At 32.5% G+C, this 17,074-nt stretch overlaps 1 protein-coding gene across 1 annotated transcript in view; it reads left to right on the forward strand.

The window, feature by feature from the left end:
- The first annotated feature begins 8,425 nt into the window (after nt 1–8,425).
- The window catches only part of LOC133188354 (uncharacterized), a 46,832-nt gene continuing 38,183 nt past the window's right edge, over nt 8,426–17,074 (forward strand). Inside the window, exon 1 of the mRNA XM_061323736.1 lies at nt 8,426–8,603. Coding sequence (XP_061179720.1) covers nt 8,549–8,603 — 55 coding nt within the window. The 5' untranslated portion in view covers nt 8,426–8,548. The remainder of the gene's footprint in view (nt 8,604–17,074) is intronic.

Here is a 17,074-nt window from a genome sequence, read left to right on the forward strand (position 1 = left end):
ATTTTTATACATGCATTTTTATACAAAAAGAGAGAGAAAAAGAGACCATGGTAAGGTATTTTTTGTCCATTTTCAGACATAATTCCTATTACACTTGGAGAGAGAGGTAATATAACAATCTGATCACCTGCTTTTAGAGGCAAACTTATTTTTCAATAAGCTTCTGTTTTTATTAAAAGTCTTTTTTTTTTGTTTAAGCAGATGTCCTCTAGTGTTACAGAATGGGTAAAATATAATATCATTGAATAAGCACTTAAACTAGGTAACCATATTCATTTGGCATAAAACACAAAGCAACACTACTGAGAGAAGGGGTGAGAGAGATGAGAATAAAACATGCTATTTGTTTTGTTTTTCCTTTTGTCTTTTGGTAAAGGACATATGGAAAGCCTTCTGTGCTAAGTACAAATGTTTTGAAATTATCAATGGGTCAACAGTATATAAGCCTTATTCTGATTTCTGAAACACAATATGCAGTAATGGTAGCAAGTTCAAAACTGACCTTTGCATATGCCCTTTCCTGCACTGCTTTGACATTAATTTTCATGAAATCTTTTTTCAAAAAAAGAAATGCTAGGAAGCAAGTGCAGAAATGGATTCTGTTCGCAACATGATGGTTAAGAAATTTTCCCCATTTTCCTATGATCCATCATACACTAGTTTTGTAAATTTCTCGAACTGTAGTTCATGCTCTTACATAAAAGGATGGATTGAAGATCAAACCGACAGGTCAATTATTATATACAAAAAGTAATTCTATAAAGCAATTTTTACATTTGATGTTTAGATCACATAATTTTACTTCATAAAATTAGGGGGATGAACATTATCTACACTTTTGTCATATGTCCAATCATACTGTTAAATAGGCAAATGGAATATTAGTGAATTATGATCACAATAACATTCTATGATCATATATTTGTAAAAATATATGAACTGAAAATTCACATCATTGACATCTATTGCTAAACATGCTAAAGCCTCAAACTCAGCCAGAATTGTGTATCAAGGGGAGCCCCATCCAAAAGGGAAAATGAGCATTTTTGAATCATTTTTTTTCTATTCACTTTACGTTGATAATACTTTTAAAAAAGAAATTATGATGTATTACATGCCCATATCATATAATTTGAAATAAATAAAAGACATATATATTAAGAGACATAAGTCATGGTGTTTAAAGCACTAAAGCAATTGCCCAAATAAGATATAATAGCTTGTTTGGATATAACGTCCCAAATGGGATATAAATTATGCACATTGCGAAAAAGAAGGAAACTTTGTACTTGGTATTATTTCCTTCATCGGCGTCAATATACAGTAAAACTCATTTAGTATGAACACGGAATATAGGAAATTCATGGATATAGCGAAGTTTTTTGGAATCCCCAGCGAAATTCTTAACAAATCCTAGGAAAATATTACAGTTATAACAAACTCTGATATAACAAATTTACAGATATAACGAACTGATTTTCTGTCCTGTAGAGGTTTAAGATAAGGAAAATTACATCTTTTATAACCAATTTTCAATATCTTAAACTTCAAAATATTAAACCGACATTATTTTTTATATGCATTTAGATTTTAGATTCTATCCTCAGAAATATTTAGTGCCCCAAGTAAAATTTGGTATTTAATACCTCCCAAAACATATTTGGTAGTCATACTTAAAGGAAATGCTGCATATTGCTAATTTGTTATATATACTTTAACGAATTCGTTATACGGATATAACAAATTATGGATATAACAAAGTAAATTCACAGGTCCCCAGACTTCGCTTTAACTGAGTTTTACTGTTTTTCTATAACCTAACAGTTTAAAAGGATTGTCCCCAACAAGGTTTGGATCTTCTGAGGATTCAATGTCCTGAACAGTATAGATACGAAAAAGTTGTTGGCTTTTTTTTTGTTTTGTTTTGTTTTTTTTTTTTTTAATGTGAAATTACAATTCTTAAGGCTAAATTAAATTTAGTTCAGGGATTAAAATTTACGGTCGCCCACTCGCTCGAGGAAACTGAATGCTGGTATGGGCAACAAAAACTTCATAGGGCACTGACCTGGTTCGTAACCAGAATTTCCTCTACATTCGCAATTGATTTATCTTCAATAAAAATAGTTTCTCATTGAAATCATAGTTTTTGTTTATTTCTTAGATATTAAAATAATACGAAATATAATCTGAAGACTACTGCAAGATCTTTTTAACATGACACATTATGTAATTAAAATACAGAATTCTAAATTGTATATTTAGTACCTATATATACAAGACGCAATGTGTTTCCTGTTAAGTTGCATATCAGTAAGCATCAACATAATGTGGAAAATGCTTTTTTTATATGGGCTAATAAATATCATTCTGGGCCAGGGGCTGAAAATCCCATTGTCCAATTAACACACAGAGCTAGTGAATATTCCAAAACTTTAAAGTATAATTTAGAAATTGAAAGTGACAAAATGGCATTGGAGAAATGTACTAGAAAGTTTTAACAATAGTATGAGGCCGAAAAATGATCAGACACTGATGATACAGAATGGGAAATGTTATTTTTAACAATTCTATTGTGTCCTTTTGTATCGTGCATGTATCCTATTGTATCATGAATGTATCCAATCAGGTCTTCTGTTTATTGTAATGTACATTGCGTTTATCCTGTTTTGCATTTAACAGGCTTTGTGTTTATCAGGTTTTGCATTTCCATGTGTATTCATAAGGCATCTGATTTTCATGCCCTTACCACAAAAAAGATCGAGGAATTCCTATGTTCATAGATTACGGATTAACAAAAAAGAAAAACGAATACTGGAAATTGATATTGAAAAGAAATATAAAAGGGGAGTTCAATAAATGTTAAGATTTCATTATGTCCACATACATATCATCAGTTCATTTTACAAATTAATAAATGAAGGATTAGTTACTGGAAACTAAATAGTTAAAGTTTTGATAAATGATGGTTTAAAAATAAAAATCATTTGAATTGCTATAGTTGAATTGTTATTTTGATGTTTTAAATATGTAAAAAAAATTTTGTTCACAAAAAATAAACTCACCTTGATTTAATGGATATTGCTTATAGATAGAAGATTAATTTAACATTCTTTTATTAAAATTATGACTTCAAACAAAATCTTTATGGGAATGCAACTAACATTTGACGTCATGTGACGTCACAGTCTAAATGTTTCAAATGTTTCGTGCAGTTTGAAGAGGTGGATCTTAGTTAAAAGTAAATATCCAGTAATACACAACGCTCACCCCAATGGTCAACATATTAGGTAGGAATACTTATTGATGCCTCAGCACAGAAGGTGGTATCCAGCTACCCAAACAATGGAATGCACATCAATATTTTCTGCTAAGATACAGTTTAAGATACATGCATTGCAATATCGGTATGAACCGATACACAAACAACCCATCAAAAAATTGAAAATGAAAATAGTAAATGGCGGCGAGTTCGATGCAGAGATGTTATTGATATTTAAAACATGCTTTAGAACTAGTAATCGTTTTGTTTGTTTTTATTGTTTTAACGAACTTCTAGAGAATTTTTAACTCATATGGAGACGCCACCACTTGCCAGTGGAGGGTTACAAATTTAAACCTATACTCAGCACTCAAGGCCCTTGAGCAGTGAGGAATCTTTTTCGTACCAACACCTACTACAGGTTTATACGATCTCATCCAAAGAATTGGTCTCCATGTAGTAAGTCTTAGATAAGAGGTAAAAAACATTTTCACTTTTAAGCATCCTCAGATGATGGGACAAGAAAAGTTCAGTATGTAAAGCTTGTTATAGACAGAAAGTATTGTTTTCACAACAGGGAATATTATTTTTATTTATTATCATTGTCTATATGGCACTAACAACTCGTAAAAAAGCATGGATTGTCTAATTTTCATTAAAGAGAATTTGAAATTTTGAAACAAGTTGTGGATTAATTTTTCTGTACACTCATCTTGATTACTGTGGAATCATTTATATTCATGGGGGTCAATGTTCGTGGTTAAGCAAAATTTTGTTGGTTCGTGGGGATGTAATTTCATGGGTAACTCGTATACAAAGTAGATTCAATGAATAAATATGTTGACAAAATAATTGTTCGTGGGGATGTAAATTCGTTGATAAGGGTGTCAGACGCACGAAATCCATGAACAATGGTCCCCCACGAACATTGATGATTCCACAGTATATATAGACTTTCAGCAATTAAAAATTAATATGTACATGTGATATTTCAGATTAATTTTTAGTCAATGATATTGATGAACTACATACTTATTGAAGCCAACTTCTTTATAGACATTTGGCAAAACATCATGTTATGTTGTTTTTGTAAATTTTAGTCAATGAAATTGATGAACTTCAAGTATTAATTTCAAAGCACATGTGATTTGATATAAAATAATTTGTTGATTTATATATTGTCAAGAAGTCAAATATTGAAATTAAATATCAAGTTTTTTATAGTTTTCTAATTAATCATAATATTGAGATACAATATGCATTGCATTGTGTTATTTGTAACAAAATACGTATTGTATTGCAAGACCTGTGTATTGTTCCACCTCTAAAAAGTGTTAAAAAGGTCCAGTCCAAAGACTTTTTCTACCTACGTAGCTATTAATAGCTACCTAGTTATTTAAACCTATCCAAAGTAGTTATTTTTACCTACTTTTTGCATTACTTGCATTTGTGGCCAAACAGCTGAACAGCACAACATGTAGCTGCAATAATGTAGCCCTCTCCGACTTTTTTTTAATCTGATATTTTCAGGAGAGGGCTACAATTCCACTGCATCTCCGTAACGGTGCAAATAGGCCTATATTTTTTTAGATGCGGGCGACTGCAGGCAAAATAAATTGTTTTTGCATTCAACTTACTTCCAATGAGACAGAATTTTTATTCACTATCAACATCATAGCCCTTTATACATGAAAACCAAGTAAAATAAATCTGCATGTTTACCAGTCGTTCTCCTCAGCAGCCATGACAGTTCTAGCATGATGTACTGAGACTTGCGCTTGAAATTTAGAATCACTTGATAAAGTAAATGTTGGTGTTGATAAATGTTTGTGTTGTATGATATCACTAAACATCGATAAATAAAAGCATTCCATGGGATATTTTTTTCATAAACAATCCGCTCCCCTAGATCCTGAATTTTTCATTGGTTGTCAAATAAAATCGATCAAGGTCAGTAAACATGGTGGATAAATTCAAGTTGTGATGTTCACATACACGAAAAATAACCGATGTACGGATTGTTCTGTATATTTTTGGACTAATTCATGTCTTTCATAACTACATGTACATTTTATGAGTTAAGGTAAGATATGTTAATAAAATACCCACTTACTGATAATTTGAGCCAAAATCTGTGCGGTAGTGAATCACTCCCACACTTGCACCATTACGGAGATCCTAAGTAGTTGTAGCCCTCCCCCCCCCTCAAAAAAAACCCAGAAGTCTGACAAGACTGTAGCTCTACTGGTTGTACTTATAAAGGAAGATAAAAGTAGCACTTGGACTTAAAACTTTTCAACAGCAATAAATAGAATAATGATCCTTGGTTTAGTCTTTTTTATGGCAGGATTTCTTGCATCAGAAGAAAACTGTAGGTGGAGTAGCCTTTTAAAATAATTTTACAGAAATTTCGATTTAAGTAACCATGGTAACATCATTCAACAAAATCAAAAAACAATAATGACAATTATGTATCTAAGTGTAGTCTACTTGTATGCCAAGTTAAACTGAAATCAGACAAAAAGTATAGGAGGAGTAGCATTTTGAAAGTATTTCAAGAAATTTCTATTTCTAGTAACCATGGCAACATCGTTCATCGAAATCAAAAACTTATACAGAGAATTATGTATCTTAATGTAGTCTACTTGTGTGCCAAGTTATATTGAAATGAGATCAAAACTGTAGGAGGAGTAGCGTTTTGAAAATATTTCCAAGAAATCTCTATTTTTAGTAACCAAGGCAATACCATTCATTGAAATCAAAAACCGATAAACAGAATTATGTATCTTTGTTCATAGTCTACTTGTGTGCCGTTATACTGAAATCGGACTAAAACTGTAGGAGGAGTAGCGTTTTGAATGTATTTCACAGAAATTTCTATTTTTAGTAACCATGGCAACACCATTCATTGAAATCAAAAACCGTTATATAGAATAATGTATCTTATTATAGTCTACTTGTGTGCCAAATTATATTGAAATTAGATCAAAACTGTAGGAGGAGTAGCGTTTTGAAAGTTTTTCACAGAAATTTCTATTTTTTGGTAACCATGGCAACACTGTTCATTGAAATCAAAAACTGATATACAGAATTACGTATCTTATTATTGTCTACTTGTGTGCCAAGTTATACTGAAATCAGACCAAAACTGTAGGAGTAGCATTTTGAAAAATTGTTTACAGACGGACGGACAGACAGCTGGACAGTTGTACCATCAAAAAGCTATTGCAGCTTACACTAATAACATTGACCCGCCTCTTCAAATGTCAAACAGCACGAGACACAGTCTAGACTGTGACGTCACATAATGTCGGACTTTATGGAGACAGCCGAGCGTCTGGTTGAACGAGACTAAAGATCTTGTGCAATAATAAATGAAATTAGATGTAAATATTTTTTGTTTCTTTTAAGCTCTCTGCAAAGAAAGAAAAGTAAACGTATCTCTCGGTAATGAATAATCATCCTTGGTCTTTTGTATGTTTTGTAAGAATTTCACATGGAACCCTGGTAGCGAAGGAATTCTGGGAATGTTGCACCAGAAAATTTGCCTGACGTATGTACAGATTTCATTCCAAATTTTCTCTGTTCTTACACGTTAGGCTATTAAGCTCGCTGCGCCCGCTATTACTTCATAAATTAACAATTTTGCATAGCAATTAATGTAAAATTGTTAATTTACGAAGTAATCATTTTATGGCCAAAATTTTGTTGTATTCATCATCAGTGTGACTGTATCAAAAAATTTGGTACTCACCATGTTGCACCGTTTGGCCACAAAATGCAAGTAATGCAAAAAGTAGGTAAAAATAGCTACTTTGGGTAGGCTAAAATACCTAGGTAGCTATTAATAGCTACGTAGGTAGAAATAGTCTTTGGACTGGACCTGTTCAAAGCAGCAATGCTCAAACTATGAGTGCTTATTAGTTTATGGTGAAATATTAGCGAATTTTTCATGTACGTCATTTAAAAGGCATACTTCTGACAAACTGCAAATAAATAGCTTAATCAAGTATTTTGAATCGCTAATTGAAGCTATATAGCTAATTCAAGCTATATAACCAGGTCCGGCACAATCTCTTGATTAAGCTATATAGCTTGATTTAGCTATATAGCTTTATTAAGCTATTCAGAATAGCTTGATTTAGCTATTTTATCCCACTTTTTTCTCAAATGTGTTATTTTCTAAGAATGCTCAAAAAATCGGGCCTTGGTGCAGTGATAATATTCATGCAACATTGAACTCTTATGAAAATAATGCATGTAAAAATCACTCATCAAATTGCATCTCCTTAATAGACTTTGTACTCAAAGTTCTAAAAGTTTTGGGGCTATATAAACCAATTGATACAGTTACTTCTTCAGTGAAATTATAAAGGAGGCCAATTATGGTCAACAAGATGATTGGTAATGATTCAGTACAATGAGAAGCAATCATACTTGTCCATGCCTCCACGCACACAAGGTAGTGTACAGTTACCCAAACAATGGAAATTCATCTTTTGCTTAAAAGTATTCATATGCTGCAATGTTAGAACTATCTTTGATTTGGGTTGTTGATTTGATAACCCATATTACATATATGAATAGTCAAATACTTGCGACTTTTTGTCTATTTTGTACAAATAATATTTTTGTGAAAACTTGCATATAAATAGCTTTATCAAGCTATTTTGAATAGCTTAATAAAGCTATATAGCTATTTCAAGCTATATAGCTTAATCAAGAGATTGTGCTGGACCTGATAACTAAATCCAGAGATTGTGTGTTGGAACTTATAACATATGTAATGATTTATGTCTTTGTACGTTAGTTTATGCATGCGTATATAGGTCCCTTGAATAAACGACTGTCAGTATGCCTTTCGTTCAATTTAACCCAGAGTTAAATTTTCAGCGTTCCAGATCAGCAAACTAGACCTCCTAGGTCAACAATATTTGCATGGCGTCACCCCATTTTTTGATAAAATGTTTGCATTGCAAAACAGTTCTCTGCGTTTATGACATGGGTGTTATTGTAAACTTTGATACTTAAATGATTAAAATGAAAGGGTACTACATAGGAAAAAATGGATATTGTATCAAATTAATCAAAATAAGAATTACTTCAACCTGCTATTGAAACCGGATGTCAGAAGCCTTTTGAGCATGCGCAATACTTTTTTAACCTCCAAACACTGAAGATTTCCTTCCAGGTTAGGATTGGATGCTGGTGTCTTATATCAACAAGCACTGTAAAAATGCGGTACATTTAAAAATGTTATTGTCAACATAAAACAAAGATGAAATACAGATGAAAAGACAAAGCATGCCGCGAAGAAAACAAGTTCAACCAAAGAGATTACAATGTAAGTTGTGTTTATTCTAGTTTTACTTGCATGCTAAGTGTGTCGTCTGTCACAGCGCTTTAAAAAGCTATTGACAACGAAAACGTATTACGGGTATCTGTTTACGATATCAGATGTCATTTCAACTGAGATAATAAGAAGCATTCTGGAGAGTCTTTCAAATTATTCTACATCAAATTTTATTTCCTTAGTTTTAGAACTATGTCGCCATTTGTGTATCTTTCACTTGAAGCCCATCTGCTGTTTGTTCAGAAAGCATCAATCACATATTTCATTGTAAATTGTCAATCAGCTGTCAGGCAGGCTTTGTCGGAGCCAGCACAATCAATCTGAATGTCCATCAATCAACCCCACTTTTGTTGTTAATTTATTTGTTCAACAAAGCAAACAAAGGCGCCTGCTTATTTTCTGACATGCAGCAAGATATATTACCCAATTCTTACATTAGATAAAAAATGATAAGGCAACATTTGGGACTAATAGGGCTACATTATAATTTTCCTATCAGGATGATGTTTAGGTGACTGGAATGAAACAGAAAGCTGTTCCTTGTCTCCTTGGAGATTTGGCAAGCCTCTACTTGGTGAATTGTGTAATGGGAGATGCTAATTGCAATGTGATTGATGTATAGTGCAATCAGTCAGAGCAAAACATGAAATGTCATTTATTTTTCATACATGTCAGTTTGAAAAAAAAAGGAAGCTCAAAAGAACAAATGTGTTTTTCTAAAGGACTATACAGTTACAATCATACATCTTTTAAATTGGAGTAGCCAATCAAAGTTGTAATTTTTTCAACATAAAATGACAGATTCATATATAAACACGTAGCATTTGTGAATTGAAATGTTATTTTGTCATGAAAGGAATTGTAAGCTTTAGTTAATGAATGGCTTCAGGGTTGAGATTTTAGTTCGTTTTTGAAAGAGAAAAAAATTCCCACTGGGACTTTCAATGGCTAATGGAAAGCATTGTCTACTGAGACTGACTTGACATACAGAAATTGACAGGATTTCTGTTAAGAAGATCCGAGACATGGCTCTTTTTCACAGTTGTCTGTGGCAGGTAGACAAGGGAAAAGATTGCAGATGCTGTGTTTTTTGTGTGCCCTCATCAAGTCTTCATATCAATCTGTCAATCGGATTGCAGCAAATAAATGACAAATGTCATGTACATCCTTCTCAGGTCATTTTCTCTTGGATTAAGCAGCTTCCTGTGGAGTGCCTTCACATCAAATTGTCTTTTTTTTCTAGGAAAAATAAAAGGACAGCAAACTCATTATGCCTAGAAAAAAGTCCTTGAAGCAATGAATGTTCTATCTAAAATAAAAGTTTCTTCATTAAAAATTTACAGGGAACAATTCAGAAAAAATATTACTATAAAAAAAAATATAATTAAGTGCTCTGATGTACTTAGTTTTGTAATTATTTGACAGGTAAGTTAAATCTGTGATGTTACATTGAATACTGAGACTGCTCTAAAACTTGTTTCAATCTAATTACAGCATACCACATTAACTCTGTCAAGATAGCAACTGTACACAAATTAAGACATGTTTTTTGGTCTTGAATGATAAGCTTTGACAGGGGTGTATGAAGCAGTCCATATGTTAAGTATGGCCCATGTTTGTGATATTATTTGACATAAGTTACATCAGGCATTTCCTAATAATCTTTAAATTACTGTTATCTTCAGAATGGGGAGAATATCAAAATTGTTTGAAATATCCCTCGCATTTTCTGTCTATCAACATTCTAAGTACATATATGCATATATCAACAAGTACATATATGCATGTTGATGACCCCCCTTTTTTTATTACCATGCTTAACTAGTTGAAATATCTATTTAAGCACATAATTTAAGTTAGTGACCTATTTTAATTCTACACTTAAATGGTCAAAATATCTATTTAGAAAAAAAAATAAAACAACTCAGTTACACTTCCCTGATTTATTACAAAATTGATTAAAAGTGAAATCTTCCAGCTAAAAGTGATATATGACAAATTTTTACAAGATATTGTATGGTGCGGATTTGAATCCCATTGCGCAATACAAAATAGAAAGAGGCTGTCATGATACCACCCCTGACAATTAGGAACAATTAGATGCTTGCATTGCATCAATTGATAAGTTGGATCTGAGGATGTCAGTCAGAGGGAACAAACACTGGGCTTGGTTACAGTTGGAGATAAATGTGTCAATTAGTGTGATAAAGCACACAACAGGGATTATAAATCATTTGTCTGTAGATTTCTCTGTGTCAAGATGAAATTTTAGAAATTGCTATTATATCATCTATGATATACTTCAAGGTCTAATGAGAAAAAAGGAGTGAAAAATGTATGGTGCATTTCGATGTTGTGACTGAAGGCAGGTTCCTGGGTGTCTCTCAAGACTATCTTACGTGTATACCTTCATGTGCATCAAGTAGAGAGTTAAAATATCTTACAAGTTCTTTTCAGAACAAGTTATATTTTGGAATCAGTAATTCAGCTTTATGTCATAACACGCAGACTTGTACATGTTGCCTATTTATGATTTAATAGTGACCAAGCAGAGAAAAATTGACAATTAATATTTTAAAACAATGTATTTGAAGAACTTTTATAGCATGTTCAAAGAGATGCTATTTGGATGTCCTTTTTCAGCATTTTGATGTATTAAGTTAATAGTAAATTCAATTAGCTTTTTCTAGAACTAGCATTAGCATTTTTCATTTAAGAGTTCTTGCAGCTTAAACATTTATCTTGATTCATACATTATTAATTAGCATATTTATCATCACTTGAAAAACAGTCAAACTTTGTTCTCTAAACTTGACACACCTCCTCCTCCTCCTCCATCCCCCCCCCCCCCCCCCCCCCCCCGAAAAAACTTTAAGATAACTCAGAATTCAGATTATCATATATGTTAAAATACAGAAAAAGTGATTGTGACTTTCAAATCACTTTGACACATCATTGGTTTCTAGTAGGAGTGAAACGGTTCACCGCGGTATTTTTTCTTGGTTTGATACACGGTGCAAAATCTCTAATTTTCGGTTCGGTTCATTTTTCGGTCGGGATTGTTATTCAGTCTGGTTTGGCATAAGATAAAACACGTTACTCAGTATAAATAAGTATAGAAAACGTAAATTTTTGATGACTGATAGCTTGTAAAATAATTTTTGACAGTCAAATAATTTTAATCAATTTCTTCTAGTCAATTTGCAAATAAAATTCGTAAAACATGTGACTAGATTTAGAAAAAGAAAGCATAAAACAATGTTGAATTTGTTTCCTTCTATCAAAATGTATCGTATCGAAAATAACCGAACCGAGACAAAATTATACAATACGTATCGAACCCTGAAGGAGGTGTATCGTTTCACCCCTAGTTTCTAGATGTAGATGTTTGAGATACTGAAGTTCAACTCTGTATATAGATATTTATCAAATCCATGGAGTACCTAATATATTCTTTAGCTTGCAATTGAGTTTAACAGAAGAGCTTTCGGTGAAAGAAAATATTTAATATGATCGATGCTTTCTTTATTTCTACTTTGCTTTATATACATTCCTTATATAAAAGTTTTGATGAGAATGTAAGAGACTGGGTAGCAGAACACAATATTATTGGTTTACAGGGAAGCAAGAGATGGGTTATTTTTTATGTAGAACCATTTTCTTCTCATGAACAGAATTTGATATCTTGCCTTCTACCAAATATACATTAGAGCAGCCGAACTTTATTCAAATTGAGGGGGAAAATATCATTGATGGCAATATCTGGTGAATAAATTGTCACCATTCCCACAATAAACCTAGGCTTTTATGATGGAGATGAAGACTGTTTTTTAAGATTTCTATCCATCATCTGTCTAACTTTTGGAAAACGATGGATGTTTGTTGGCACTGAAGTCCAAGAGATTTATGACACAGGGTCTGTCTGCTTTTCTCAGTTTTCGCCACACTGACCATAGATTTCACCATTATGCATGATTTTAGCAATGCACAATCTCTCTTGCAGAACTCTTGGTGTCTTTCATAATGGATTATTGACTACTGATTTGGGTACAAGTGGTTAAGGAGTGGATAAAATTGCATTCAGGTGTCTGTATGAACAATGCTCCTCACATTTGGAGAGTGTCCTTTTGAACTGCTATTATAGTGACCAATAAACAAATGGACGAACTCAATTTTTGTTCTTTTCCTTTTATGAGTGTGACACATAATTTTGAGTGTTACTTCATATGAAATGAACAGAAAAAAAATATAATTGTGATATACCTGGGATATTTGTTGTGTGAATATTTTTTTTAATTTTCAGATTAATTAATGTTTTAATTTAAAAAATGGTAAATTGTACTCTTTGTTATGAGGTAAAAGCTGTTTTGTTTTTCTAAAAAGACATGTCCTTGATGGAATATTTCAGTAAAGTTCACTAATTAAATCAGGCATGTTGTGTGATTAAGAATGACATTGATGATCATGGGCTAATTACTGTAGTCTGGCTGTTTGACAGGCATTAAATGGGACATCAATAGTGATGCACATCACTCTCTTTCTTTGCCCTTTCACTCCTACAGGGAGGGGGTGTCATTCATTGTCTATTTGTGCTTTCTTACCTGTTCCCTGTGACCTCTCTATCCAATGTCCCACTAGCAGTTTTTTGGGTCTCCTCTTCACATTAGATTATATCTCATTAATTGGCCCTTATGGTTGAACTGTCATAAGGTCAAGGTCACTTGATGATTTCTCAATAGTTCTCATTTTTAGGATAAATACATAGTCCAAGTTATTTTTATGCCCTGCCATGAATATGGGTGGGACATAGAGTCATGTCCATCTTCTGACCTTCCATTCTTCTGACTTTTTCAAGATAAATTAACTAAAATTCATACACTAATATGTATTGGTGAGAACTATTCAGCTGTGGCACAGTTTTCTGCCTTGATCTTTTCTGTGACCTTGACCTTGCTATCTTTTTCTTATTTTGTGTTGAGCTTTACAGTTTCAAAGTAACTACATGTATTCAAGATTTTTTTTTATCAAATTAAAACTCATACTGATACTCTAATACATATTGATGGGAGCTGTTAAACTGTCTCATAATTTTCTGACTTTGACATTCCCAATGACCTTGACCCCACTATTCCTTATTTTGCATTTAACTTAGTTTCAAAGAATTTTTTTTTTGATATTTTCATCAAAATTCATACAAATATACAAATTGATAAGAGTTATTCAACTGTGTCAAAATTTTATTACCTTGACTTGCCAATGACATTGACCTCGCTATAAATTATTCTGCATTTAGCCCGGTTTGAAAGAAACTGTTCATAATGTTTTCATCAAAACTCATACACTGATACTTATTGGTGGGAGCTATATAACCTTGTCATAAATTTTAACCTTGACCTTCCTTATGACCTTGACCCCACTATTCCCAATCGCATTTATCTTTGTTTCAAAGAAACTGTTCAAGATGTTTTTATCAAACTTAATACAAAGATACAAATTGATAAGAGTTCTTCAACTTTTTTTTATGTTGACCTTCCATTTTACCTTGACATCACTATTGATTGTTTTGTATTTAGCACAGATTAGAAGATAGTGTTCGTAATATTTTCATAGAATTTTAAACACTTAATACAAATTTGTGAGAGCTTTTCACTGTGTTATTTTTCTGATCTTGACATTTCCTATGACCTAAACTTTAACTTCTCATTTTAACATATATCTTAATCAAACTTTACACAAAGCTGTATATTGGTAAGATCAATTTTACTCCTTCAAATTTTTCTGATTTTGACCTTTTGACTTTAAACCAACCCCCAACCCCCCAACCCCCCCCCAACCCCCCCCCACCACCATTACCTTGAACTTAACTTTTCAAGATTTTTAGCTCTACTGGTCAGAGACCAGAAGAGCTTATGCGATAGTAAGGTGTCCGTCGTCCGTCCGTCTGTCTGTCTGTCTGTCTGTCCGTCTGTCTGTAAACAATTTTTCAAAACGCTACTCCTCCTACAGTTTTGGTCCGATTTCAATACAACTTGGCACACAAGTAGACTACACTAAGATACATAATTTAGTGCATCGGTTTTTGATTTCGATGGACGGTGTTGCCATGGTTACTAAAAATAGAAATTTCTGTGAAATTCCTTTAAAACGCTACTCCTCCTACAGTTTTGGTCCGATTTCAATATAACTTGGCACACAAGTAGACAACACTAAGATACATAATTTAGTGCATCGGTTTTTGATTTTGATGGACGGTGTTGCCATGGTTACCAAAAATAGAAATTTTTGTGAAATTCCTTTAAAACGCTACTCCTCCTACAGTTTTGATCCGATTTCAATATAACTTGGCACACAAGTAGACTACACTAAGATACATAATTTAGTGCATCGGTTTTTGATTTTGATGGACGGTGTTGCCATGGTTACTAAAAATAGAAATTTCTGTGAAATTCCTTTAAAACGCTACTTCTCCTACAGTTTTTGTCCAATTTCAATATAACTTGGCACACAGGTAGACTACACTAAGATACATAATTTAGTGCATCGGTTTTTGATTTCGATGGACGGTGTTGCCATGGTTACTAAAAATAGAAATTTCTGTGAAATCCCTTTAAAACACTACTCCTGCTACAGTTTTAGTCTGCTTTTAATATAATTAGGCATACAAGGAGACTATACTAAGATACATAATTTATTGGATTGGTTTTTGAATTCGATGAACAGTGTTGCCATGGTTACTTAAAGTAGAAATTTTTGTGAAATTCCCATTAAACGCTACTCCTCCTACAATTTTGGTCTGATTTCAATCTAATTTGGCACACAGTTAGAATACACTACGATACATAATATGTATTTCTGTTTTTTTTTATTTGGGTGAATGGTGTTATCATGGTTACTAAAAATAGAAATTTCCGTGAAATACTTTCAAAACGCTACTCCTCCTACAGTTTTCATTTGATTTCAATATAACTTGGCACAGAAGTAGACTACATTAAGATACATAATTCTATTTATTGTTGCATGTTGCAATGTTTCAAATCCAAGTGCTACTTTTCTTTTGTTATACAAACAGACCAGTAGAGCTACAGTCTCATCAGAGACTTCTGGTTTAATCTTATCTTCACATTTTGTATACTAAGATACATATTGGTAAAAGCAATATAACGTTGTCATTATTTTCATACTTTGACATTTCCAATGGCATTGACCTCACTATTTATTCTTCAATTTACAGTTCCTAAGATTCCAAAAAAGTGTTCAAGATATTTTCATCAAACTTTTTTTATACTGATACAAATTGGTGAGAGTAATTTAAGTGTTATATTTTTTTAACCTTGACCTTCCTTCATCTTATTTAATTTCATATAGGGATTATAATTTTCGATTTAGTGTTGTTCTTAAACATGTTAAAAGTGTTACAAGTGGATCCACTTTCTGTAATACCCTTGGAAGATTTAATTAGGCAACTTATACAGACCCTTTCATCATAACACCTTAGACATTGTGCCCCAGAAAGTACACAACATCAAGGCATAGTTTGTGGCAGCCAAAAAGTTTTGAGGATTAACTTAACTTTACTGAATCCATAGCTCAGAGGTGCCCAGTTGCCACTGACTCATTATAATCATGTTTTAAGGTGGCTGTGTATCATTTTAATGTCCCATTACTGTTGTGTTTTTGATGTTGCCTGAATGATAAAGGTGACAATGAATCCCTACAGATGTATCAATATTCATAAATAATGCAGCGGATTATCTTTGAAATGACATAATGTAAAGAATGGTTATTGATAACATTGCAGGAGAATTTATTGGTAGTACAATGTCAGAAGTCATCTTTGTCTTTCATTGATTCTATTAAATAAGGTTTTATTATACAGTGATAGCCGGGACTGATAATAATTCTGCTTTCTCAAATGTATTGATGCCTGTAATGTTCTTGGAAAGAAATACATAATTCATGATTTTAAAGGTTATCCTTTTGTACTGAAAGGGTAGGGTTGTGACCTATATTTTTAACCAGAGGGTTTTCTGAGCTGTGTTCAAGATCGTAGCCCTATGTAGCTGCTACGATCTTTATTGATATGCTAGCCTATCCATAACAGCTGTAACGGGAACCAGTTTGTCTATGGACACAAAGTGTACTCAATCTGCCCCAAAGTATGCAAAATTATCTTTAAACTCTACTAAGTAATACTAAGGAACAGACTAAGCCCACTAACTATGTAAAAGTACAGTAACTGGTCCTGTTTTATTCAACCCAGGTTCTGAGATTCCTAGATTATGATCAACACCTTGAAATAAGAAGAAAGTTTAAATTTTAACAATTAATTTATTATGGTGAAATTCTGAATATTTTGTAGTTGACAACAAATAACAAATAAGTTTTCCAAAATAATCTCAAAATGTAAAAAAAAAATGAGGTAGAAAAATGAATTAATAACTGAATAAATAATAACAAAGTCA

The sequence above is a fragment of the Saccostrea echinata genome, unplaced genomic scaffold, assembly GCF_033153115.1.
Source record: "Saccostrea echinata isolate AGI-Se365-2 ecotype Australia unplaced genomic scaffold, CSIRO_AGI_Sech_v1 ptg000016l, whole genome shotgun sequence".
NCBI lineage: Eukaryota > Metazoa > Mollusca > Bivalvia > Ostreida > Ostreidae > Saccostrea > Saccostrea echinata.